This window comes from Apus apus, chromosome Z (genome assembly GCF_020740795.1).
Source record: "Apus apus isolate bApuApu2 chromosome Z, bApuApu2.pri.cur, whole genome shotgun sequence".
Lineage (NCBI taxonomy): Eukaryota > Metazoa > Chordata > Aves > Apodiformes > Apodidae > Apus > Apus apus.
The window spans coordinates 68,258,691-68,285,659 of record NC_067312.1 but is presented as its reverse complement, the minus strand read 5'-3'; the positions used below and the strand labels follow the sequence as shown (position 1 = coordinate 68,285,659).

The 26,969-nt window shown below is 42.6% G+C and overlaps 1 protein-coding gene across 1 annotated transcript in view; it reads right to left on the bottom strand.

Moving 5' to 3' along the window:
- Positions 1-26,969, bottom strand: part of SNX30 (sorting nexin family member 30) — a 48,873-nt gene that overhangs the window by 13,414 nt on the left and 8,490 nt on the right. The window contains exons 2-6 of the mRNA XM_051643253.1: positions 16,527-16,715; positions 10,661-10,771; positions 6,873-7,031; positions 4,348-4,543; positions 3,506-3,705 (exon numbers count right to left, since the gene is read on the bottom strand). Of these exons, the coding sequence (XP_051499213.1) occupies positions 3,506-3,705; positions 4,348-4,543; positions 6,873-7,031; positions 10,661-10,771; positions 16,527-16,715 (855 nt within the window). The remainder of the gene's footprint in view (positions 1-3,505; positions 3,706-4,347; positions 4,544-6,872; positions 7,032-10,660; positions 10,772-16,526; positions 16,716-26,969) is intronic.

The window sequence follows — 26,969 nt, the reverse complement described above, 5'->3', positions numbered from 1 at the left end:
AAGTCCATCCACTGTGGACCATTAATAATATGCTCCTGAATACAGCTTCAAGTATCCATTAATGGCTGACCTGTAAGTGATGACAAAAATATTGCCTCCCCTTCACATTTGGGACAAGTGAAAGGCAAGTGTTTCCTTTGGTACTTCCAGGCAATCTCTTCTCAACATTAATGCTTCAGCAGCTCCTCCAAAAAGCTCTGCACCAAGTATTCCCAGACTTACCATAGGCCATGCACTAGTTGGGTCTCAGAGAGAAAATATTTTTTAAAAATATTAAATATTGGAAAAATCCTATACCAGAACAAACTCACACACCACATTTTGGTTACCTGGGGACAGAACTAAACCACTGGTCCCTGTACAAGTAAGATTTAGCTTGCTTTAAGTGAGGCAGGTCCTTCTCCATTTTGTATTTAATTGAAATATTTCACCTTGGCTTGTATCTCTGAAGGGGCATCAGAAGCTGCCACCAGCCTCCTTTCTCAAATTACAGTCCTTTGCCATTAGCACACCACATGGCTTCTGACTACAACTAGAGCTCAAAGGAGGACCTTAATTTACTGCACAGTTTTAAAGAGACAGTTAGATATTCATGTGGTGCTTGCTTTAAACACACATTAGAAGTAATGTCCAAGCCCACAACTAGGGGTCACATCATCTGACAAGCCCTTCTGACAGTGTGAAACATACAGGCTTAACATTTTAATACCAGCACTGAATTATGTAAAGTGAAGTCCATCCTCTGCATTTGCCTCCCTGGGGAACATCAATGTACCACAAAAAAAGTAGCACCGCACGTTTGTGGACATGGGCTTCACTGCACCAGGGTTCAAGACATCATCTAGCCATCTTGTACGTGGCCTGTGTTTTAGAAAAGGTCTCTCTTAGACACTGCCAGCACTCATTTTAACTCCAGCCCACAATGGCAGCCTCTCCCCACTTGGGCAAATCTTTCACACAAGCCCAGAAACAGGGGTTCCCTGCAGTCAGCCAGTATTTGTTGCAATCAGAACTACAGGGCTTTGCCTCCGTATGTGCAGTTCACTCAGGTACTGCAGTGATCCTGCTGACACTATGGTGACCATTCATCCCTAAACAGTGAAGATAACCTGGCAGTTCTTACTCCAAGAGACAGACACACAGCTAGAGATTGCTCTAAAAATCCAGTTCCCATACCTACACCTGGGGTACAGTGTGCATCAGAGACAACTATCAAGGCTGCACTGAACTTCCAGTACCTAAAGACTTACCTTCCATCAAGCACCCTGTCCAAAAGCTGTGCTCTGAAAGACCAAAACAGACTTTAATTTCACAAGTAGACCTCACAGCAGCTGATGAATAGGACAGCACTGCTACTGAAGAGGACAGCCTTCTCAGCAAAAAGCTGCCTGCACACCAAGAGCAGCATCCTTTACAGTTACTTGGTATTAAGGAGTCTGGGAAAATAGTTCTGCAGCTGCTTACAGCAGAAACAGCAATAGACTGATTTTTTCTAGCATAAGAAATGTGCACTTGGTTTGACATGAGAGATTTCAGTTTTAGTATTTGTGAGGAAAGGAAAATAGTAACAGTTTGCAATAGTTTTGCTAGTAATAGTTTTTATTCTTAATTTTCAGACAGAGTAAAGCTGATGAGATGTCCAAGCTGAACACAAAGTAGAATAATCCTTATTTGCTATTAACTGCTATTTTGCAAGTATGGTTTCTAGATCCAACAAGTTCCAAAGCACCAAGACAATGAGTATGGTAGGGCCATTACCAGAGAATAACTGTGAGGAAAAGTGAATCCTTCAGGGCACTATAAAGTCAAACCAATGGTCTAAAAGCTAAGCTAAAAAGCAAGGATTTCTTCAGCTGAAGAGGTTCTTCGGGCACTTAAACACCATTTACCACAGGGAGAGCTGCATTAAAGACATGCAGCTAGACTACCTGCTGGCTGGGAGACTGCACTTGGTGTCTTTGACATCACCTGAAAAGAGCTTGTTTAGAATGGGGCTCTCTCCACACCAATAGGTGCTCTAGCTGCAAGCCTTTAATGTCACTCTCCCTGTGGTAAGTGGTGTTTAGTTGCCTGAAGTACCTCTTCAGCTGAAGAAACCCTTCTTTTTTAGCTTAAAAAAAAAAACCCACCTTTTCTCTGCTATATTTGTGAAAAGCACCTCTTCACAACTCAGCTTGCCACTTCAGTTGCCATTTCCAGCAGGCTGTGGCATTTGTAGCAGTGAAAGCCAGAAGTTCTGGGCTAAAAGCTTTAACCACAAGCCTCATGCTCTATTTGTAAGCAGACACACATAGCCCTTCCTACAGAATAAGGATAGGTCTGAACACCTTGGGTCAAGACTTCCACCAGCTCAGGGTGCTGCACCAATACTTTGGTGCTAATAGTCCTGTAAAGAAAAGACACCTGGTTTATGCTGGGGTCAATATCATGACTACAAAAGCTGAGACCATACTCAGGGAATTAGTGCACAGCCTGCTGCAATACCTTAGCCAGGCCAGACAGGAGCCGTAAAATTCTCCATCTGAAGCTGGGAAAAGAAACCTGCAAAGTGTTTCAGTTCTCAGTTTGAGAAGTATAGAATGATTAAGACAGGGAAGAACTATCATGTTCAGACTGCAGGTTTACAACAGGCTATTAGCTCTCTAAAGGAGTAAATACCTGTAGCCTTGTAATGGTAGTTCCAAGTGGAAAGCCCTCAGGATGAGTTTGCCTGATAACACCCTGTAGAGGGACTGCTAATACATACTGTAGCATGGGCATGTGGTCAAAAGCTCTAACAGCCCAAACTGGAATCCTTGGTTCCAGTTTTCAGTGCAGTTAACCCAGTACCTGTTTCTGCCATGCAATGGGATTGACTACCAGCGCTCCTCAACTTCAAGAGATTAAGAACTGCATTGAAATAGTTTTAATGACTTCTGCATAAGCAGTAAGATATCAAGGTCTTACGGAGATTAAGAGTCACAGAACATCTTTAAACAGTTACTTCATATGCAGAACTTAAGAATAGACACATCCTGGCTAGGGCATAAGGATGAGAAAGGGAGCAGCCTCTGCCATTTGGATGTGCTGCTACAGACAAGTGACAGAAGCTGTTAATGATACATTTTCTCCAGGGCCAGACACAGACCCAGTAGCAAATTGCTGAGCCACAACCAAATTTCTAATAACTCAAAGAGAAGATTCCAAGCAGTCACAGGACGTCTCCTATTGAGTTATAACCTTCCACCTGAATGAAGGAGCCACTCTTGGAGTTTCTGTGCACCCCAAGAACTACCAACCTCAGCTTAACCAAATAGCAGAGAAGAGAGATAATGCTACCCATGCAGTATGCTGCTGCTAAACATGACTAGTTTTGTTTTGCTTGTGAAAACAATCCTCCTACTTAATGCATTTACTTGCCCACTTTTCCCACCACCAACCTTTCTCACTGTTAGAAAGAATCAACTCGCTGATACACCATTCCATGCAACCACAACAGTGTCTTCTGCCACAGGGCTCTCTTTACCTTCATTGACTCCGAGTACAGTATATATTCCCTAAGCACAGGCAGGAAGTCTTCTGTCATGTCTTCACTGAGTTCTTCAAGAGCTGTGCAGCAGTTTCCAATACATGCAGACACACCCTCCAGTGGCTCTGACAGCTCAACCTCCAGCCCTCCCCAGGTTGAATAAATAGGTCCATATTCTCGTAGTTCCACCAAGTATTCTGCAAAAGGCAGATGGAAAAGTAGATTAACAGAGTAACAGCAAGGCACAAGTTTCTCTCCACACTCACACCAAACAGGACAAACTATGCACCAAGGTTGGCAAAGATTAACTCCCCCAGGAGTCAAGTCTTGTGCTGCATCAGCATCTTAACAGACAGAACTATATGGCTGCACAGGTGACAGGCCGAAGTTGCCTCCTGCGACCATTCCTACAACCTTTCAAATATAAAAAAGCTGCATCTATGCAGTAGTCAAAGCATTTTTTTAAATATGTGTAAAACTTGGCTCTGCTAAGACAGGTCTGTAAAGGATATCTTTGTCTAGGGATTCCACCTGTACTCCTCCAGATCTAAAGGTTTTTCCTCCTTCCAAAAGTCTTTCCAAAAATAACTGTAATAAGAAAGAAGGCTGGTATAATAAACAACAGGAGCAACGTTAAAAAACATTTGGAGCATTAAGCTAAAACACTGTGTCAAGCTTTGGGCTTGTTTTAAATCTGCAAGAGTTACTAGATTTTCTTCTGTGTGTGGCTCATTACAGGCCCAGTCATTGACCTAAGTTGTCTTCGTCATGCTACCAGCCAGAACAAGGTACAGAGCACTCAGAATTAGGTATTATGATAGAGCACCTTGTGTTCTTACCCAACTGTTCCTTGATAATCCGTTGTGCTATTCTGTCAATAGTACCAAGCTTCAGAGAGAATGTGTCTAGATACTCCCCAATGGCTGCAAACTCCAGTGGCCGACTTCTTAATTTGTAGCCTCCTGTTACATATTTCACAGACTCCCCCATCTTTGACAGCAGTGCCATTCCTTGTTTTTTGTAGGCATTAAGATCCTACGAAGTTAAAAAAACCCAACAGTTTAGAAATATTCCACTTACCTGTTGAAAGATTAATACAGTGAAGGATATCTTCCAGTCAAGATAAAATCTCGTAAAGACAAGAGACCACATGTGAGGTGTAGGCTTGGAGAAAACCTCACTTTGCAAAAGTTCCACAGCTGAGCACAGTTTCAAGACTGCCTCTCGATAGAGATAAGCTATCCAGGAGAATGGTGTATGACTTACACTGTACATGAATAGTCCACCTTTGTACATGGCTAGACTTTCCCCTGTCCCTGTGCTGTCACCAGGGAGGCAGTGATATTAACAGCTCTGTTTCCACCCATACTGTTCATGCCATTCATCCATACATACTTTTAAGTCACAACCCACAATACCAGTATTAGGCAAGTACGCCAGCTGGCTCTGATGACCTAGTGCAGAGCTACATACTGCATGCCTGTTTGGTCAGCAGCCTCCTCACACCACTGTGTGGCCAGGTAGGAAGGAGGGAAAGACTGCACACACAAGCAGCACAGCATGAGGAGACTCACACAGCATCTCCGCACCAACAGACTGCAGCTCAGGCAGGGTCACATGCAGCTGTGTTGCCTGCACAGAAAGCTGAAACTGCCTTGCCAAAGCTTTACACACTTGCATAAGTCAACATGCAACCTATGCCACCTACAATCTTCAGGGGATTTCACCTTGACAGCACACCAAAAAAAAAAAAACAGTTTTAGCTGGCAAAAACTCCATCCATTTTTCATTTAACTCCTTCCAGCAGAGGTCACTACTTAACACCTGATAACAGGCTTAAGAGCTATGCATATGTCATCACATGCGACCTGAGAAGAGATGCTCTCAAACCAGGTAGACCTGCAGAGGTCAAGAATCAAGACATGGTATTGCAGACTAGACTAAAATCTTAAGTGTTCTTTAAAAAAATACATTACCTATCTTCAAAACTTGTACTATGGTATGATTTTCAGATACTTAGATGTAAGTCAAACATAAGTCTGATTAAGAAAACCTGACAGCAGCTATTATAATTTTAAATTATGTTTGCATTTAAATGCAGTGGCTCCTTGCCTCTTGGCTTTCACCTGTCCTAAGCATTAATTGCAACCAGGCATCAGAAAAAAAAAACACACAAAACACCTTTAACTCAAAATCATTCACTCTCTCTCACAAGAATTCTGGTGAACTACTAGACCAAACAGGGATTTGAAGAAAGGTTTGTTTCCCTTTCGAACAGGAAGTGGTCATATGACTTTCTGCAGTTACTAAGTTCTGAACTCCTAGTACACTGAATTGACACTGCTCACTGCCCCATACACCAAGTTCCAACACCAGAGACAGCCAGAAAAGACATGCCCTTTTCCCTTAGCCTCCCAGGATCCTCTGTATTCTCAGGGCAAGCCCTTCTCTGGGCTGAGGATAAAGCCCCTACCATTAATTTTACAGGGGTGAGAGAAGACTAAGGTACTAGAAAGTTGCATCATACTTTGACAGCTGAAAAGAAAAAAGCTATCTGATATTTAACTGATAAGGTGCTAAACAAATTTCTGGCTTTTTTTTTTTTCTGCATTTCTGGCTCATTTCACCAGCTAAGTTCACCACAGAGGGAAAATAAAAGGGATCTGGAGATTGGGTCTCACATTACCAGCAAGTAGAGCATGAGTCTGAAGTGAGCTCAAATTAAGTGTTACATTTGAGTGAGCTAGCGTAATGTGACATTGAAAAGATGTGCTTTTACAGCTCTCCTCACTTATCAGGTCAAATCCAAGCATGACTGTAGGCCCTCCTAGTCTTATTTACACAGTGGTTCAAAAGACAGCCGAAGAAAATTGCACCTTTGCTGGATAAATCACGCAGAAAATGAGCATGAAGTTGCTAAATGAGAACAAACATGAATGAGGTCTTCAAGCTTAGTACTGAGGGCAACAAGTGCAAGCAGTATGGAAGGCATAGACAAGAAAAAAGACGAGAAATCTGCAAGCTTTTGTGCAATAGAGATCTCTCCTCCCTCACCTCCCTCCTCCCCAAAAGAGGATTTCACAAAGTCTACAATATTTCTAAATTCTGAACGTCTCTTACAGCAGAGGAGTATGTTCTAGACACAAAGCAGGTCTGGAGAAGTGATTTTGTAAGTCTGCAAACCAGCACTCCCCTTCAATCAAAAGGAACCCCTAAGGTTGTCACACACAGGGATCTGTCACACACAACAATTAGGGTCCCCAACAACTCTCTGGAATTTTAGGGCACATCTACTGTTATTAATGCCTTTTCACCTTAATTTAAAAGGAGACTGCAAAGGTCTGTTTGAAAGTTACTGGCTTACCTTGGCTGTGAGAAACATGTTGAAGTGCTCATTAAAAGAAAGCACGGGGTGATCAGTTATTCTCTTCAAGAATTTGTCTAATGCTTTCCTCCTTGTCTCCACAAACTCTTCAGAAAAGCGATCGACAACACCCTTCACCACAAATTTCTCAGGAAGAGGCTGTCAGAAACAAGCAAAATGCACAAAGATTCAAAAGACCAAAGACTTGCTTCTGCTATTTGGAAACATAAAAAGCAATCAAACTCCAGCCCTAACAGGAACCGAAATGTTATGCTTGCTAACAGGAACCATACATCAGATGGGATGCAAACCCTTTTCCGCACTATGCCTTAGATGGTCTGGCTTAACTCCAGCAGTTCCACTGAGTGGCTTCAGCTGAGAGCCACACCAGTGAAGCCCAGACAGTACTCACACTAAGGACTTCTAGCATAGCTTAAGGTGTTCCCCCTTACTGCTACCCACATTCAAGGACTGGATTCAAAGGAGATGCCAGTGGACCTGTACACTATTCAATGCAGCAATGCACACAAACACACACACCCCTAACACTGAAGCAAGGCTGCTCAGTACAAGGAAACTCAGAACATTTAACAATTCTACTTACTCTTCCCCTCTTTGGCCCCATTCTGAACAGTGTACTGCTCCTGGACAGGGACCTTCTGTGAGGGCAGACAATCTTAGTGACAGCACCATACTGAGCAAAGACCAACAAGCAGGCTTGACACAACAAATAGTCAAACAGTCCTGGCTGTTTGACCTGGCTGGCCAAACAGGAAGGCTGGAACCTTCCTGAAGCACTTGCACACTCAGTGATCTGTCATAGCTGACACTCCTGAGCGTGTTTGTGTAAGTGACAAAGGTCTTCCAACATATCTACTATTTCATCTTACTCCTCTTTTCACTCCACTAGGTCACCTCTGCAGTTCAGCTTAACATGTAAGCCCAAGTCTGCCTCCAGACTTGCTCATTCTGCCATCCCTCCTGTTACATTTAGACCCCTGGCTCCAAAGTACTGCTTCAGGTGGAAGATAACTCCTTAAGCTCCAGGATTGTTAGTTCTACCACTAGATCTGCTTTTGTTCTCTCTGGAGAGCATGGCCTCTAAGATTAGTATTTGTTTTAAAACTGTGCTTTGCATTTTATTCCAGTGAAACAGTCCACTCAGATAATCTGCTTACTTTTAGGCTAGCCATTTTCACCCACTTCAGGAATCAGAATTCTCCTCTGCAAAGTCTTTGTCACCTGAAATCTGTGACAAAAGTAATTCAAAGAAAAAAGGAATTGTGAATGCACATGACTGTCCCACCATTTCCCGGCTGATGTAGGATATACATGAAGATTGCACCTCCTAAAAAAACCCAGCCAGCTACATTTTGAGCACTATATTTAGTTCTTATAATTTAAGACTTATCTTATGTTTAGCATTTAGATCAGTCACTCTAGTCAAACCAGTGTAGGCTACATTCTAATAAGATTTCTTCAGAAGAATAAAGCTTAGTGCAGTAGTCTTCAGGGACAAAGAAACACTCTTCCCTTGCTTTGTGAACTTTAGCAGGGACTTCATACTCTGGCAAGTCACCACCTCAGCACCATATGCCGAAGGAAAAGGACAAGCTGAGAGCTGGCCATTTAACATCATTTTAGCTAGAGCAGCAGTTACAGTCCTTAACATTTTAGGCCTTTGGAGGTGCATTCCAAGTAGCCAGTTCACATAGCTAGCAAACTATATCTTGCTTTAACTGTGTGTTAACTATCTACCTTATCGACTTCCAGCTTAATGGTTTACTTTTCCCTGCTGCTGCATGCAAGCAGAGTTCACTGCATTCAGAAATTGCTTCAAGTATCTAAACACCACCATCCGAACACAAGATCCTTGGCCATGTTAGGCTTATCCTTCGAGTCTAGAAACAGATCTGAGAGCATTCTTACTCGTGTTTGAAAGAACAGATTAAAGTCTCAGATCATCTTAAAAAAAAAAAAGTAAAAATAAGTAACCAAAGAGATGAGAAGGAACTCATACTAGGTTTAGTTTGGGCTCCTAAGTGTAGGTTATCATGAGTCACTGCACCGAGGACACAGCATTTGTTACAGGAAGATTTTAGGCAGAATCACTAGACCAAGATTAGGAAGACAACCCTTTTTCAGTACTTTGTCACACAGAACGCCTCCAGGGAGTGCAGTGTCTCCAGTTACAAATACAGATACTCTTAGATAGTCTTATACCATCCTTTCAGAATACACTTGAGTCACAGTGCACCTGCAACTGCCTTTAGCTTCCATTTCCCAGCTACTTCTAGGCAAGAAATACATAATATATTCAGCAAATACATAATGCATTCAGCAATCTCCCTGCTGTACCACTGCATAGAGGAGATGAATAGGAAGTTCCATAACCACTAAATTTGTGCACAGCCAGATAAGAGGGTAGTGCATCCAGATTTTCTGGAAGAGAGGCACTTAAGAGATTGCTTTTCTCTGCAGCTGGTTTCACGTCCAGCATTAAAGCCACTTCTGCCAAAATCGCCATTCTGTGTGCAACAAATTCCAGGTCACAGCAAAGCAGCTTGATTCCTTGGCTGTGACTCACCACCTGCTACTAGACTTATTTATTGCCTTGCAGCCTTCAGGCAGGACTAGCAGTCTACTACTGCACACAAGAATCTCTAAAAGCTTAACCTCAATAGTTCCAGCTGTTCAGAGAACAGGGAGGAAGAAAAGAGGGTCTAAGCAGCAAACACATTAGCCTCATGTCTCCACCTTGCCCCAGCAAGGCTACTCTTTATTCTGTTCTCTCTAACCCTCAGTAAACGTACTTGCTGCTAGTTTGCAGTGTCACATGATTTTGTGAAGTATTTATCTTTGAGAGACTGAGCTATTATTCCACTTAGAGGCAAGTTCCATAGAAATTAAGAATTTTAATAGCTCTCTACCTTGGAACAGCCTAACTGAATACTTCTCATATAGCTTGGTCCTTGCTGAGGGAAGAAGAGCAGAGAAACTTCCTCCGTGCCGGATGGGCAAGCTAAGGTATCCCTGCAGCATTGCTATTTCCCAACAATTCACCTCCTACGGGCCTTTTTCCATGTCTGTGTTCAAAAGAGCGGATTGCAGTGATCTCACAGGCTTCTCACATTTTTGCTTCTCCTGCAGCATGACAAACATACTGCTGAAGCTCAGTATCAACCTCTTCATATCCTATAAAGTGGTTAGACTCCCAGCTTCAGTGATATGAAGGGGTGCAGCAGTTTCGCTAATCACATTAGCTGAACTTCTGCCTATTGAAGGCATGAAATAGCTACCAAGCCAGAGGCTAAGATTTGTAAACCTGTGCTATTAAATGCTAGGACAAGTAGTTTTAAAATACCCTCTATAAAACCAGTTCAAAAGGCCATCTTGAAAACTGAGACTAAAACATGAAGTACCTGTGAGGCTTTTTGTAAGCCTCAGATTCTTGGAAATCTAGATGTAATAATTGATCAAAGTGACTAAGAGTATTCCATTCATGCCATGACAAGTGCAGTCACCATGCATACTGCCCTACATGAGGCTGCCAAAGCTCACCTCTCAGGTGTGCCACCCCATAAACATCTAAGCTTCATCATCAGTCAAGAATGGGAAGTTCTTTCCCATTCCTCTAGAAGACAATGAAGTACAGCATATTTAAACGTAAATACTAGAAGGGAACGAAGTGCCATATTTAAATTTAAATAGACACATGACCAAAGCATCACTCTCAGAAGAAAGATTACAAAATCATCTTTAATAGCAGCTTCTTGCTTACTACCTACGGGAATGAGATGTGTTGGCTGAGACTCTTCCAGCTTGTTTCTCAACCAGTCAAAGTCTTGGTACCGCCGGCGGACAGAATACTCTGGCAAGTCAAACTCTGCTCTCGTGGTCTGAAAAAGAAGAACAAGATAAGCTTAACATGCACCAAAACCCCTCCCTTCAGAGCTTGGCAGCAAATGCAGCACAAGCCATCACTGTCACAGATGAGCCAGACAAGCCTTGCACAGGGACTCCATCCCCTAAATTGTGTTTGCAGCCAGAACAAGGGAAAGATCCTCTAACCTTCAGAGCAGCTGGGAAAGCCAGCAATAAGTCAAATTATTACTTGGAGCTGATGTGTTCTTAAGAGCTACTCATACTTCATAACATGTTCTGCTCAGATAAACTTTTTGGGAGGAATTTGAGGAGAGGACTGTGCACCATGTTAACCTCTTGGCAGTTAGAGGTTTGCAGGGAAGATTGTATGAAATCTTCATTCCAAGGACAAGACTATTTTAGCCATCAAGACTTAAAAGCAAAGATATTTAATTACTTGTTTATTCTATGAGGTGCATTAACCGTGAGTGAAGAAATGTTTTACCACTGTCCCATATTCCAGCAGTGACAGGCTTTTTACACTCCTTCAAGGCTAAAAGATTAGAACAGAAGCCATCGCTAGGTTTGCCAAGGGACTTTTTCATTCATTTCTGAGAGGAAGAAATTACTTTGTTTATGTTAATTCATGTACACCCTATCAGCAGTATCAGTACATTTAAGTCAAAATCTCTAAAGTTTTCATTCCTCAGGGCAAGGACTTAAACTTGCCATTACAAGTCCAGACTGAAGCTAAATGCAGAGAAACTGATGGTAAATGTTTTGTCCAGTCCTCAACTAGTCCATTGCCTGGAAAGCTGACTGTGTAGGCTGTTTGAACAGCACATATTGCAACTGCCTAAAAACCCTAATGAAAGTCTGCACCAACCAGGAGTTTCTGCTAAAGAGCCTGGTGTTGCCACAGCCCTTATTGGAAGGTAGATGACCCTTATCGTGAGGTCCCACTGAGAAGCACAGCTCATAGAAAAGCCTGGAGAGCTTTTAGTACCTGCAGCATCAAGACCATCCTGCAGTGAAGGTGCCAGCACACTGCATGTCCACAGCTAGACAATAACGCTACTGCATCCTGGGGAACAAACTAGCTCTTCTGGCTTTCAGCTGGCACTGTGTCCAGCACTAGGTTGCTTTGATACTCCCAGCCACTAAAACCACCTGCTAAAGTCTAGCAGACTAGCTCTCCTCCAGACGGAGAGCAACTGCCACATATTTGGAGAGAGTCAAGCAGCAGCCTTTAAACACAACCCACCTCTTTGCTTGCTCTCTGGATGGCTCTAACTCTTCAGTTACTGCACATTAGTCCCACCAATCCCCACTAGGGATCCTATACAAGTTCTACGCCAGAAATCTCTTTCTAGGGGGGAAGCCAGCAGCATGAATATCTTAAAGAGCTTACCTCCTTCCTTCTTTGACCTATTGGCTATGGTAAAATATACACACGTTAGTCCAATGCTCATCAATGGAGAAGTCGTGTTTGTAGATGAGAGACTACCCAGACCTAGACATCTACTGCAGATTTGTGCTTCATGCAGCTACACCTCAGAGTAATACTATATTACTGAACATGTTAGAGTGCCACAGTATAAATGAAACTTCTGAGACTCCATATGAACTATCTTAATCTGTTCTGAGTAAGAGACTGAATGGTATTATTCTAGAACAGGGTAATTCACACACATGCAGCCCACACACAGCCCTCATCAGTCATTGGTGCTGACTGCTTTGTTCTTTTAAAAGGGCAGCAACACCTCAGCCTTGCAGAAGACAACCTGAAATTTCAGAAACAGAAAGAAAAAGAAAAGTAATTATTTAGAATTAAAGAGAGTTTTTGTGAACTGGCTGTCTCTGGGTAAAGGCCTCTTAAGACAGTAAGAGAAAGACAGTAATTAGGATGTGTAGAGACTAGATTGTCTTATGCTCTAGAATGTAGAGGAAGGGGAAGTATCCCATCTCTCAGCACCAACAACCTACCTAACCAACATTCTGCTAACAGTAAAGGAAAGCTACATAGGTACTATTTAGTCTAGAAGTAGGAAAGCAGGGTAAGTCCTAGTGCACAAACTTTACATTAGTTATCATTCCTTTCTAGCAAACTGCTCCTGCTGCCTTAACAACACATATTTGCAAAACTTTATACACATCAAGTTTTGTTCCTCAGAGGCAGGCAGGTGTAAATACGCAACAGTCATCAGCATTCCAGTGTTTCCTGTATGGGATGTCACATCTAGACTGCAAATCAGCTCTCCAGAGACTAACTGGACAGAACATAAGGGCCCTTCAAGGTTTTAATGACACGTCACTAACACTGGAAGAATTTGTATCCCCAATCAAACTATTCATTCACAACGTGTTTTATTGCAGACAGCACACAAAAAGTAAGAGGGTCTTGCCACAGTCCAGAGACAGCAAGTGAAAAGTCTGTGGTTTTGATACAGTTGAATTCCTTCTGCTTTCTCAGCAGGATCCATAAATTTCATCTTTCAAGGACATGTCTCTCTCCCAAAGGAAGCTGAGAAACTTATGTGGCAGATCTCCACGTCTCAAAAACAGTAAGCAAGACATTTCCAGGGAATTTACTGAAGACTCCAGCACAGTTCCGTAAGTCTGCAGTATTCTGGGCTCAGTTTTACTTGCTGGAAATCAGGCAGAGTTACAGACACCTTTACCTCTGTTATTGGAATAGCTTTGACTTGAGGCAATATTAAAGCAATCATCAAGTCTTGCTCTTGCATAAGATTCTTGTCTTTCTTTAAAGGAGTTAGCAGCCAAACCTAAAGTTAGCCTGTGATGACTATGTGAAAGGATTTTTGTACCCTAATTCCAATCTCTAACTGGCTACACCTGATTGCAGATTCCCCTCCATGTTACAATTTAAGTTTGGGGCAAAATCTTCAACTACAAAAAGAGGAGAATGGCAGAGGGGAACAGCACAAGGCTCGTGTTCTTAGCAGTGCATAGAAGCACACCTACTTACGTTTCCCTTGGGATAGATGACTACATAATAGTAAGCTTTATTTTCCCCACCCTCAGAAAGATCTGCTTTTTAAAATCCCTCTTGTGTGCACATCGCTCTCAAGAGCACAAAGGTCCATCATCAAGAACATCCAAGACACTTCAACCATCACAGTCAAGAGCAATTTTATTCCAGGACAAGTTTCCCCATTTTGATCTCACTAGCTTCCCCATATAAGAAAACTGCAGTTAGCAGGAAGAAAACAGGGTATGAAAGAGTCAAGAGAGACAGGTCTGAAACACCATCCTCATAATTTCAGGGATTCCCATTGCATTCTCTAAAACTTCAGACAAGCTGGGGAGTGCTACCTGGCTCTTACTAGGAACCTGTTAAAGGAGGGGCACAAGCAGAACTAAGCAAGCTCTGGTCTTCCCAGCTTCCTTGCAAGCCATTGTTTTGGACCAGATGTTTTGGACCCTTCCTCAGCCACTAACACCTCCTAACAAAGGTATCAATAGATGAGAGGTGTGGAGCATATGGCAAAACTTCTCCTTTTTGCTGTTACAATGAAGGACCTTTCTAAAGAAAGAAAACCACAAAACATGAAACCAAAAGACTGTGGTCAGGTCATGCTTTTCCCTACAGTGGTGTCCAGTCACAGCCACAAGTGAACATTTCAGCCCTAGCAACTACATTCCCCTCTTTCACCTAGTGATGCTCCTTTCCACAGCAAGGAAGTCCTCAGCATAACTCATTCTAGAACCTATGTTTATCCAGACCCTTGAGGTTCCAATAGCATTCCTCAATGGAGAAAGAAAAAAAGCAGCCATCCGTGTGTCATCATCCAGAGCCACCAGAGACCCCTTCAGCCCTTCACAGGTCTCAGACCCCTCTCTCATGCAAGGCTGCAAGGGAGCTCTTGGGAATCTACAACCTCACACTGATGACAGTAGTAAGGTCTGCTATAGAACCTTGACCTACAACCTGGAGGTGCAAGCATCAACACTTATCCTCATCACTATGGATTGTTTCTGTGCAGCTTTTTTGCCAGGTTTAATTACTGCTTTCAGCTACAAGGGCTGACTGGGCAATTAGCTTGGCATCAAAGAGGCCTTGTTACAGCATTAACATTGTTAGTCTTCCAAACAGTCTTTTTTTTAAACTCTGGTAGATAGTGCAATGAGGCACTGACCGCAGAGGTTAGCCAGACATCTACAAGAACAATAAATCTGAAGAGATGAGGCTTTCATAGTGGTTTGATAAGAACAAATCAAGCACTGTTTCACAATAGTATTGTAATAATTTGGCATAGCAGAATTATGTGCAGCACTGAGATTCCAAATAAAACAAGTATGAATAGACAGGTAGGTAGATATGCAACATCAGAAGTACAGGATGAGGGGTACTTTTAATTTAAAGCAAGACACCATTGGGTAATACATCAGGTCTAAATACAGTAAACACCTTTCCCATGTTCCAGAGTTCTTTAAGAAGGAAGGGAACACTTGTATAAACACAGGTTTCTAAATAGAGGAACACTATTAGAGTGCCATGACACAGAGATACTTTATCTTAAGTGAATAATCAGCTCTTGATTTGAAAGAAACAACTTTAACCAATTTTAGCCATTTGTCTATGGAAAGTTGTGTCTCATTGCTACTCCTTCTGATCATGTAACAGCTTCAGGCTAAGTTGCTCCAAGTAGAACAGTTCCCTACAATACTTCTTAGCATTTTCTAGTAGTTACAATACAGCATTTCTTGCAAGATTAAGACAGAGCAACAAAGAACAACAGGCCTACATTAAGTGTGCAGTAAGAGGTAGCTCCTATTTTAGAGAAACCACATTTTCTCCTGTGTAGCCTGGAAGTGGAACGTCGGAGTAAACATTTTGAAAAGAAATTATCTGTGGTCTTTAAAGGCTTCATTATCTCAAAGGAAAATATTCTCTCCTGTATATTGTGCCACTTAAGTAGGCCAGAGGAATGTTAACCTTTTTGAACAAGTGGAACAAGTATATTCCTAGCAAAGTTAGTGAACACTTTTTGCCTTAGGTAACTTCAAGTGTTCAAAACAGTTATCAACATCACCTAGGAGCTGGTGCTTGTGAGAATAAGCTACTTAACAGAAACCAGCATTCCATATGTGAATGCAGTGGACTTTTCAGATCACTTTTCCTATCAGTGCACTTAGATTGCATTAATGATTGAACTAGAACATGTGTTGAAAATATCTCTGGTACAGCTTTTTTGGTGGGCAGTAGCATTCCTAGGCTACTTCGTTTTAGCAGCAACTGCCCAGCCTTTCGTACCAACAACTGCACTGAACCTCATTCCCAGCTGAGGACCAAGATGATGATTTAGGTAAGTGCCTGACAGAGGAAATGCAGTAAACACCTCCAGCAACAAGCTTAAAGCATTTCAGAACAGGATAGACACAAATTGTGAGATGACTAACTGAATCAACAAAAAGGCACACTCCCCTTCAGGGCAGGTAACTCAAACCAAAAGGGTGTCAGATTACTTAATAAGAGCAAACTTTCAAGTTAATGAAAGAAACTGGCCTTGCAAGTTCACAAACAGTTCTACTTAAGAGTCAGAGACAAAAATCTAAGCTGACACATTAAAAGTTTTGCATAGTTTCATATATGGAAGTAGTAACAGTTCTGCAAAGAGAAGTCACACCTTCAGCACATTCACAAGGTACTAAAAAACACTAAGTTCTTGTTATTAGAGAAATAAAATGCAAGACACAGAGGTCCAAAAATGCCCTAAAAAAAACCTCCCCAAAGGAAAGAGTACTAGGAAAGCAGTTACTTTATACCTTTGTTGTAACCCTGTATGTGATATATGTCTCCATTGTGCACACATGCTTTTTGGGATCATCAACAGTGACAAAGAGGTCTCTGGTTTCCCCATCCAAGTCATCATCCAGCTGCAGTCTGTTGAGGAGAGATGAGGAGGAGGCTGGGCTAGAAGTGTCCACAGGTGTGCCATTGGGTAGACTGAGATCCTGTATGGGAGAGAAAAAAGCAGCACATTTTAAATAAGTGAACAGATTCACTTTAAAGCACAGTATTCTCAAAGATGCCACTGACAAGATCCACTGATATGCTACAAGGGCTGTTTATTTCAACAGCTGCAAGGATCACCCTTTTCCAGGCCACCCCTAGAGCCTGGGCTTTGAGCGTTAGGTTGTTTTACTGTTCCACATGTTAAGAGAAAGCACATTACCAGTGTACCTCTCCTTAGTACTGTACAACCTAGTTTCTACTCATGAGAAAGTGTAAGTATTGCTGAACCAACAGTTTCTGGGGAGGCTGAACCTACTTAAACTCTGAAAACAAAACAGCTTGGCAAATGAAGAGACCTACAGGCTTCAGGCAAAGTTCAGATGACTGGAATGCAGTCAGCCTTCACCTCCAGAGGCTCCTTCAGCAGAGGAAGAAGGGCAAATTTGTATCAGAGGCTTCCTTACCCTCCAAATCTGTTGACAGCAGTAAGAGAATGAGCAGTCATCACTGCACTACAGGACAGTCACAGATCATACACTCCAGCAACAGTATCTATGCACTCCTCCCTTCTAGACTCTTAAGACAAATGAAAACACTGTGTTTTGCTCAGAGAGGTCCTTGTTCCCATCCTTCCAGATACAATAGTATAATCCAGTGTTTAGGGAAGACCAAGGTTAAAAGAAGCAGCCAGTGGCTATTTCAGGAAAAGACATGCAGGGGCTTGGGAAGTCTGCAATTCCTTGAAACTGGATCAGTAACAGGGTAAAACAAAACAAAACCCACCCGAAACAAACAAAAAACCCAACAACCACTTTACAGCCAACTTGGTACATTCTCACACCTTCAAGTCTCACACTTGGATACAGACCAATTACTCCATACAGCCAGTGGTTACTCCACTTTTCATAAACATCACAGCAACTTCACGGTCTCTGCTCTGGTTTTGTAGCAGAGGGTGCTGACAGCGTGTTACAAGTCGTACAATACATAGGAGTATCTGACAACAATGTTAGAAAGTCCCAAAGATTCACGGCTTTTCTCTTCAGAGAGGAGGTTTTTGTTTGATTTAACTATTAGCAAGAACAAATTTATTCACAGTGCTTCCCTTGTAAGGAGGAAGGTTCCTCAGAGGTTGCTAGAGAGAGAAGCTTCGCTACAGCTAAGCAGCACATTAACTAGAAGTGCTTTACGTTTAGAATTACTAATTCACCCCAGCTTCAAAGTCTTTAAGTGGTTAAATGAAAAGAGTAATCTTAGCAAAGCAATCCTGTTTGGGTAAGATCCTCCTTGTCCATCAATATTCCTTATGCAATTGTGGTTTATGTTCCAGCAGGACAAGGGCAGTCCCTGTTTTCAAAAGAAGTCCTCCTTTGTTCAAGGGTTCAGAATCACAGGCAAGAGCTTCAAGTTAAAGCTACTTTAAGGTCTGCTTTTGACAATGGCTAAGAGAACAGGCCTGAGTCCCTACCAGTCTTTGTCCCAAACCCATCATGGAACTGCTGGGATGTTATAGACAGCCCTCTGCCTCTTGCAGTCCTGCAAAAGTGTGGTGGTACTGCTCTTCACCTTGAAGACTGCCGTATCAAGTAGGGAGAGCAACATTTTAGCCCTTCTGGGAAAGGGGTGAGCTAAACTATTGTCTACTAACAGAGAGGTTAGATGCATTCTCCCAGCTAATACTCAGAAATGTTTGCCAAAAGATTTCAGATTTAACTGACAAGTGAGCAAGAATTAGAAGGCAGGCAGTAAAACGCTCTCTTAAGAGGGCAACAGAGCAGGATGAGCATGGCACAGCTTGCCAGCTCATATACAAAGCAGACAGCTTGAACTACACAAGCATGTGGCTTAGACTCAATCTCACAGGAGTGTGTACAACAGGAAGAAGCTATGCTGCAATAACTCAGCAGATAAGGAGTTCTGATGGAGTTACACAAACAAAACAAGCAGAAGACAGAGTAAGATTAGCAGCAAGAGAAGGCTGCAGAAAATCTGCAGTTCTGCTAGACAGGAGAATTTGTCTGAGCAAAGAGAAAAGTGAACCCCGGGAGACCACAGTAGCTGTAGACAAGTCTCTGTGTTTCAAAGGGAAAAGACACTGCCCTTGTGCAGTAAGCATTAGTATAAGCCAAGTTGTGCCAGAACTACAGCCAGTCAAATTCTAAGCTTCCAGTATGGAAATGAATTTACTTGCAGAAGCAGCTTGAGCCTGGCTGCACAGGAGATCAAACAAAATCCTGCCAAAAGAAAACTTCAAGAATATGATGTATCTGCTTAATATATGAAAACTTTGCATTAAGGTGTAAGAACAAATAGAGGAAGGACCAAAGATGGAGCTTACAGCCACTTGCATGAAGTAAGTGACTTTCCTCACCAATTCTGTTGGGAGATAAAAGTATCACACTGTCAAATCTCACACTTCTTAAGCAGGGCAGAGGTCTGTAAAGGCTGGAATCCACTTCAATCTGTCTGAGTGTGTGCTTGCAGTCAATGGTCCTGTGGAATGACTCAGGTCTTAAACTAAAGGCTGTGATAGTTTTGCCTGATACCAGCCTCGAATGAAACACCATGGATTTAGATCAAGTAAAGCTTCTAGACCAACTCTGGTTAGGAGCAGGAGGCCTGCTAGCAATGGTGAAGGAAAGGGCAGAGGATGTGTACCTTGACAGTACTACTGTCCTGTACTGTGATAGCAGAACCCCTCCCAGCAATCACAGCTGGCATCATGCCCTGCTGCTTAGCTAGTTTTCAGTGGTCGAAGACCAAGTTATAAACTGACTATTCATCTTTTTCAATGGTGCCTCCTAGCTAACTGCACAAGGAACAGTGCTGATGACTGCTGAACCTTTGTTCAACAGTAGGCAGGACCAGTTTGCCGAAGTCTTATCCTATTGCTAGAAAGGGGTAGGTTTTGAAGTGTCACAGCAGGTGGCCCAGCAATCTGAGTTGTCTCAGTCTGTAATCCTTTCAGCAGAGCACTTCCTCATCATGTTAACCGGCACTGCCTTTCTTCCATGGGAACTTGAGGGACTTGGGGAACCAAGACTCCATAATCTGTTCTACTCTGCTTTTATCACAAAGGAGTACATCCTGTAGAGCCTAGAAGGAAAGAGAATCTGCAGACATCTGCATTTTTACCTGTTACTGTAATCAACATAACAAGCCTCTGAAATACTGGCTAGTATTAATTGTTATATATAGCAATGAGTCTGACTTCAGCACCAGGGACTCCCGCACCAGCTTTGCCTTTACTGCACCAAGTAGCTGCTCATCACTGTTTTAAGTACCTATCTGCATTACCAGAGATCAGCACAGTCCAGCTCTCAGCAGGTACCCCCTGTTCACAAAGCTCTTCACACAAAGCGCCTTTTTGACACAGTACCTATAACTCACAGTACAGTCAAGAGGGCCACGAAACTGAATAGCCCCAGACTTGGGGAGGAAGGGAGGCTGCTTCTGGCAGCCAGGCAGATGGAATGGAGTACAGCTTTGGTCAAGTAATTCTTCAAGTCTTAGAGTAAGTCCATGAAGACTTCATCAAGTTTCAAAGCTTTTTCTCAAGTAAAGAGCAAAGATCCTCTCAGCCTCTTCCCCCACCTTCTCAGGCAAGTTTTACAGCTTTGTCATCTGCTGAAGCAGCTCAGGTGAAGGCCTAGCAAGGCCTGAATTACCACCTAAACCAGAAACCATCCAGACATTCAGGTTCATCACCAACTGATTAAGTACCAGGCTTTTGTGTACAGTTGTACAAGCACCTACAGGGAGACTCCTATGGCTTTGTACCTAAATTTATGGGTACAAGAGATCAGATCATTCTAGTAGCACAAGTTTGGTAACCTACAGTGCAGGGCAAGTACAAACTAACTGCCTGTGCTGGAAGTGCACAAGCCCTGCCAACTATGCAGGCTGCTATCTGGTAAGGAAGCAGCTTCACATTCTTTTGCTGTATTATGCAGTCCAAACACCTTGAATACTTAGCCTCTTCAAATCTATCAAGAAGTTCACATGTTCCAAGTTTAAAATTCAGATGAATTATATAAACTTAGAAGTACACATGTGAGATGTAAAATGAGTTGGGAAGTTTCCAGCTTGTGTCATCTTCTCCCTCCTTCATTCCCTAAAGAGATTTTTTCCAAGACTCCAGATTTATAGCTTGGATCCATATAAAGTAAAATCTCAGGAGGTTGGTATTCACCTTCTGGATGACAGCCTTCCCCACTGTAGTAGTACACAACAGAGAAAGCATCCAGGATGCAATCTTTGAAGGCTAAAAAAGGATCTAAAATTCTGTAAGTATTGGCTTATTATCAAACGAAGATCACACAGTCTCCTGCAGATTTGAGTGCAGCCAGTCAACACTGCAACTTCTACAAATTGAATACCAGCTTTCACTTACTCTGTCTTAGCAGGTATAGCTTAAACAGACAGCTTTGCTATCCAAACAGCAGTCCATTAAGGAAATGGAAGATGTGGTACTGCTGGATCTTCCAAGCACAGAAAAGCTTATCTCCAGAAGAGGTTAGCCTGAAACCACCTGATGTTGCAAGCACGTTGTTCTCTCTCAAAAAGGGTTACATGGCAGTAAGAGACATTAAGAATTCTTGCTGTTTAGAGGAAAGTGGAGCACTTAACTCCCAATACCCCAGCCTAACCTGGGGACTTTATGGGCAAAGTTGCACCACTCCTTCAGCCACACTTCCTCCCTTCTGAAATCCAGAGTCTTCTGCCTTTCTTCTCACATTTTAAAGCGTTCTGTTGCTTTTTGCCATCTGCTTCCCAGAGAGACCACCAAGTACAGTCACATCAAAGGGACGATGATTCCACAGAATTATTGCAGCTAGAACAGTCTGATGTTCACACCTCCAGTATATAACAACAATCCATAGCAGAACTGCTGTTGGTAACTGAAAAACTAAAATTATTTAGATATAAATATTCTCCAGAACACTCTGAAAGTTTGTATTAGCTTTTACAGACCTGTTCACAGCACTACCTGTCTTATCGCAGCAGGTTTTGAAAGCAGGTATTTTGCCGTTTCTAGAGTTCTATGCCACTGGCCTGCAGGTCAGCTTTTGCAGAAAGAGAAAGCACCTTTCCATCCTCCATTCCATCTGGATCAGCTCATCTGTCACTGACAGTACAGCCTCCTATTAGGAGATCTCACTGAGCATCTGTATAGTGAAATCTCAGTCTGCGAAAGACTGATTCAACACCAGCTGTAAAAAAATACCTAAACATCTCTTCGGATAGAGAACAAGGGGGAAAAAAGCATTTGCTTCTCCTTTACATAGGTTCAGTTTCATTCTCTACCAGACATCAGCATCATACTTCGATTACTACAGGTCACCTTCACTTCCTCACATGTATCTGAGGTAGACATGCAATACTGCATGTCCCCCACTCTTGAATTCATCTTTAGGCAGCTACTTAAAGGCAGGAATGACCAAAGTGAGGATCCAGACCACAGAGAATGGAGAATGCTCTGGACACAGCAGGGAAGGGAGGATAAGAGCAGTAATGCTCTACAAGGCTTACAAAACTAAACGAAAACCCCACAGCAAAACTCCAAACCGCCTGTAAATTCCCACATAGAAGTACCCTATTCCTACATTGATCCACAAACAAGACAGTGTTAAGCTGCAGTTTGACAAGAACTGCAACAATAAACTTCTAAGGCTATACCTACCTTCCTGGAAGGAGTAAGCAGTTGCATGTGCACCAGCTCCTGACATCTTTCTCCAGTAACTGGAGGGAGAGTCCAGTATGCGTAGGAACAAGATTACAGCCTCAGAAGAGGTCAGTATTTTCCCTTACATTAATAATCCAGAATCAGAATGCAAGGTTGAGGCTATTTCAAGAGCAATACAGACTAAGCACAAATTAGAAGTGAGTCTTCTTGATCTTACCTGGAAATGTGTCAGCAGGGTGGTCAGCTGGGTGCTGCAGACACAAGCTCAGATTTTTACTTGCCAGCCCTAGAGGATATTTCACAGCAGGTCTGCAGGCCCTGCAGTGCTGGGGAGAAAGCCCCTAAACTCCAATGAAGCATGCATACTACACCTCATCCAAGCATCCCCTCTACAGTTGCAGCAGCCCCACTGGTATTTTGTCCATCTAGTCAAACAGCCACTGGATAAAGGCTGGATGAATTTGCTCTTTGTTTATTTTAAATAAGTGTCAGAGTACAGCATGCTGCCAAGCCACGAGTCTGATAACTTTGTTCTGGAGTTAATCACTCATACCAGTCTTTCTGCTCTGTAGATCAGAGTTTACTGGAGACTGACTACTCAGTACCCCCAAAAAAAAGTAGAATTTCAGAGACAGCTGCTGATCATAACAGCATGCAGATCAGTACCCCTCAAGAGCTAGGGGCATTCATGCTTATACAGCTATTATACGTGGAATAGTGTCTCTTTGCACCTTTGCTGGACAGAGAAACACTAGAACAAGCTTCCCAGAGATACTACATGATTGCACTTTCCAAGCCTACTCATACAGGTCACAGGACGCCAATCTCTTTCCTGAGACTAACAGCCAAGATTTATAGAATGGATTATTTTGTGTTTTGTGTTACCACAACTCACCACAGTTAACCTAACCAGAGCCAGAACACAGGCACAGAAGCTTTTCCTGCAAACAGCATTTTCATCAAGAGCAAGATGACATGTCCTATCTCTATTGCTTAAGTCTTCAGGGACTCAGCTACAATACAGCTCAGTCTTTTTGTGCATGGGGGTAAAGATGGGTGTCACAAGAAGGTGTCAAGTACCACATCACACCATCTGTTCACACAGCCTGGCTATGAGACTGTCTTCTCACAGAGGTCCTTAGGAGAGTGGCCCCTTTTCCTAGTCTGGAGGGGGGAAGCTTGCAATATAATGCGAAAGCTGAATGTGGTTCAGGTTACATTCTCAAGATGAGGATCACGAGTGGCACCTCACAGATGTTTCACAGCAATTAAGACAAGCCCTTCAATATTAGTAACAAACCACACTACTGTCTACTTTGTGCACAAAAGGTCAGAAGGCTTTGGGGGCCAGGCATCTGGCATATGAAGTGGGTTGTTCTTTGGAGCAAACATTGATTAGGCAAAATGTGAAGAGATAAGACATACTTTTGTCCTATTAACTCTCACTAAACTGACATGTACTTCCCCATATCCTTTGAACAGGAAGGAAAGTACTAAGGAGTAACTGGATGCTTGCCACATCTTGTAGATCCCTTACTGTGAAAATGTATTTTAAGTGCAAAGAGGTATATTAACACATCCACAGGATGAACTATTCTCTTAGAAGGAACAGCTCCAGATACAATGTTAGCTTCTACATCTGTTTACAAAGCACTGGAGTCCTTGAAGAAAGCTTTATCTATCTTCCTAAGCAAAAAGCCAATATGGCAACTGTCCAGCAAGATTAAGTTACGTTTAAGCTGTAGAAAGCAGTAGAAAAGTGCTTGTGACCCAGAGGAAAGCAAGAAAGTTCAACATTTGGACACACCTGGATTTGCACTATTTCACAGAGTGAGAGTGTCTTTCTGCCTTCTACAGTTCTCAGTAGAAGGCAACAGACACCAACTTCACTATCTTCAGAGCTCAAAGACGTCCACAAAAGATAGAAGCTAGAGAAAAACACAGACCTTCTGAGTCACATCTCCAGTTACTTTCCTCCAGCTCTGTTAAGTTCCACATCTATCTGTAACGAGTTTGTTTCAGGAACAGAGTTTGTTACAAGACTTGACCTATTACCTGAAGGGTTAGTGGTGTGCACACATCATTATAATCTATTTTAACATGCTAAAGAGCACCCTGTTAATGAACAAGCCTGATAATCCCAGCACTTTGTTTAAAGCTTCATTCTCAGAATCTGAGCTCTGGCCTTCTAAACAGAAAAGCAGCAGCCAGGATTCCGACCATGGGCAGGAAAACTTTAGTTCAGCAGATGACTAGCAGTAATTCCCAACACAAGAAGCCAGAACTATATATTTTTACAGATGGAACAGTTTGTTAAGCTTGTCCAAACGAAACTGCTTTCTTCTGGAATCGCACAGCTTTGCATTAAAGTTTTGCATACACACTGCGAAGCAGCCTTTTCCTGTTCTCACTCTAGGGGTAGGTTTAGCTGCATCAACAGTTATCCAGTGTTACCAAGTACCAACTTGGCTGAGATGTTTTTGAGAGCAAAGAGCAATGTTTCTAAAATGTGAACAGATGCAAGCAAGGATACACTTCCATATTGCATTACAATGTGTGTTTCCTCATACTCACTGATTCAGATCAGTTGCATTAGCATTCCCCATAAATGATCAGTGGAGGCTTCATGGGAGCAAGTCAGACTGCGAAGACATCACAATGTAAGTGAAGAAGGCAGAGATACTCAAGGGGGAGAACTCATGTTTTCATCCCAAACTCTGGAAGAGCTGGAGGAGTGTGCTCTTGGAGGAGCTCTCAGAGGTAGTTTACACAGGTGCAATTTAAGGGATAGGCCTCTATCACATTTGCTGACAAATAAGACATTTTCCAGCAGAAAAGCATTTGCTCCCAGAGCAAACAAAGTGCGTATCTGTTGAAAGAAAAAACAAGACACAAAAAAACCCCCAACAACAGAAATACCCAACACAGTATGACCACTTCACTCTCTGCTTTAAGGAAAGCAAGTGAGGAAAATCAGTCATGTAGTATTTCCTCACAGTATGAGATCTATAGAGACTGATGGAGGGAAGAAACAAGGCAAGAGATCTACACACTGATTCATCTATAGGAACACCACTTATTTTATGGTCCAGGCTCCTGAGAGCCACAGTGGCACATACAGGTGTTTGGCAAACATGGCTTTAAGCAAACTGATTCAGGAGCAACCTGGTAAGCACACTTAACACCAACACACAAATCCTGATGAGGCCAGGCTGACTGCTGGCAAAAAAAATTGTATTGATTAAAATCTTCCATGGATTTTCTTGGCAACAACCCAAAACACAGCTTCCCCTTGTCAGTATCCAATTTGCTCTACACAGCAAAGGTGCCAGTTCTACGGAGATAAGCATGGGTCTGAGTACTGTCTGGGCTGGTTCATCAGTGACCATGCCCACATCTCAGCACTTTTACCACTGAGCTAGTCAAAAGCAGCTGTTGTCAACACCACCTCCTGCAGAGACGAGGAAGACATTCCTCTGCCCTTGAGCAACACCTGCACTGCAGCACATGCTTCTCAAGAAACACACCGTGTCATTCCAGCTCGCTAGAACAGTGAGGCCAGCTCCACACACAGATTTTAAAATAGGGTTTTATACCTCAGGAGCACCTTCAGAAGGATGCAGCATGTTACATTCAAGCAGTGTGAATAAACACTCTCCCATAAAATGGGGCACTGAACCAGCACAGTGGCAGATGTGACAGAGAAGCTTCATCCCCTTGCTCATATTTTGACTCTGAGAGGCTACTAGCTACTCTCATCAGATAAAAAGCATTAGGGCAGCTTAAAAGAGCCTGTTTTTTCAGACTTCATTTCAGCTTGAGGTTAGAGCACAGACTACAGAACAAGATTAAGGCATGTACTTTAGTGCTGTGAGCCATCCCATCACTAATGGCACCACATACAGAACACTGCAACTGCTTTTCTCCAAAACAAGCAGAGAGGTTGTCAGCCTCGCAGCAGGCTCTGCACTCCTGATCTTCAAGCTGTCATCTAGAAGCAAGTAAAGCCAGTTGTATTTGCATTTTGTTAATTTTCCTGGAGAACTGAATACTACATATCTTAATGCTGTCTTTGCTCTCACGGACTCATGTAGCTGTCTTCAACTCCAGACACATAAAACGACAAACCTGAGTCCAGCAGAAGCCCATCTTTAGGGGTTAGAGACATCACCACTTTCACCTCCAGAGTAACTTCTCATCTCTAGTTTATTGCTTTACAGAAGCAGTAGTGTGAAAGCTTTGAAGACAGTGATGTTGGCCAAAGGAATTTGTGCTTTGAGGAGCACTCTAAATACAGCTCTGAGCTCTCTCCCTGCTTGCTGCATGGATTTTGGATTATTGCCTTTCTTTTCAGAGCGATTTCAGCTAGTCACACTAACCCATGTCACCTACTTGCTAATTCAGACAGATACCTCATTATTTCTGTCAAATGCCTGGTTAAGAATCAACAGTTTTGGCATGACAGCATCAACTACAGCTGAAGGCAACACCTCCTTCTGTACAACCCCCATGACCACCCTAAGTGAGAATATAAAGTATGTCCCATAAATTTATCTGTCAATACACC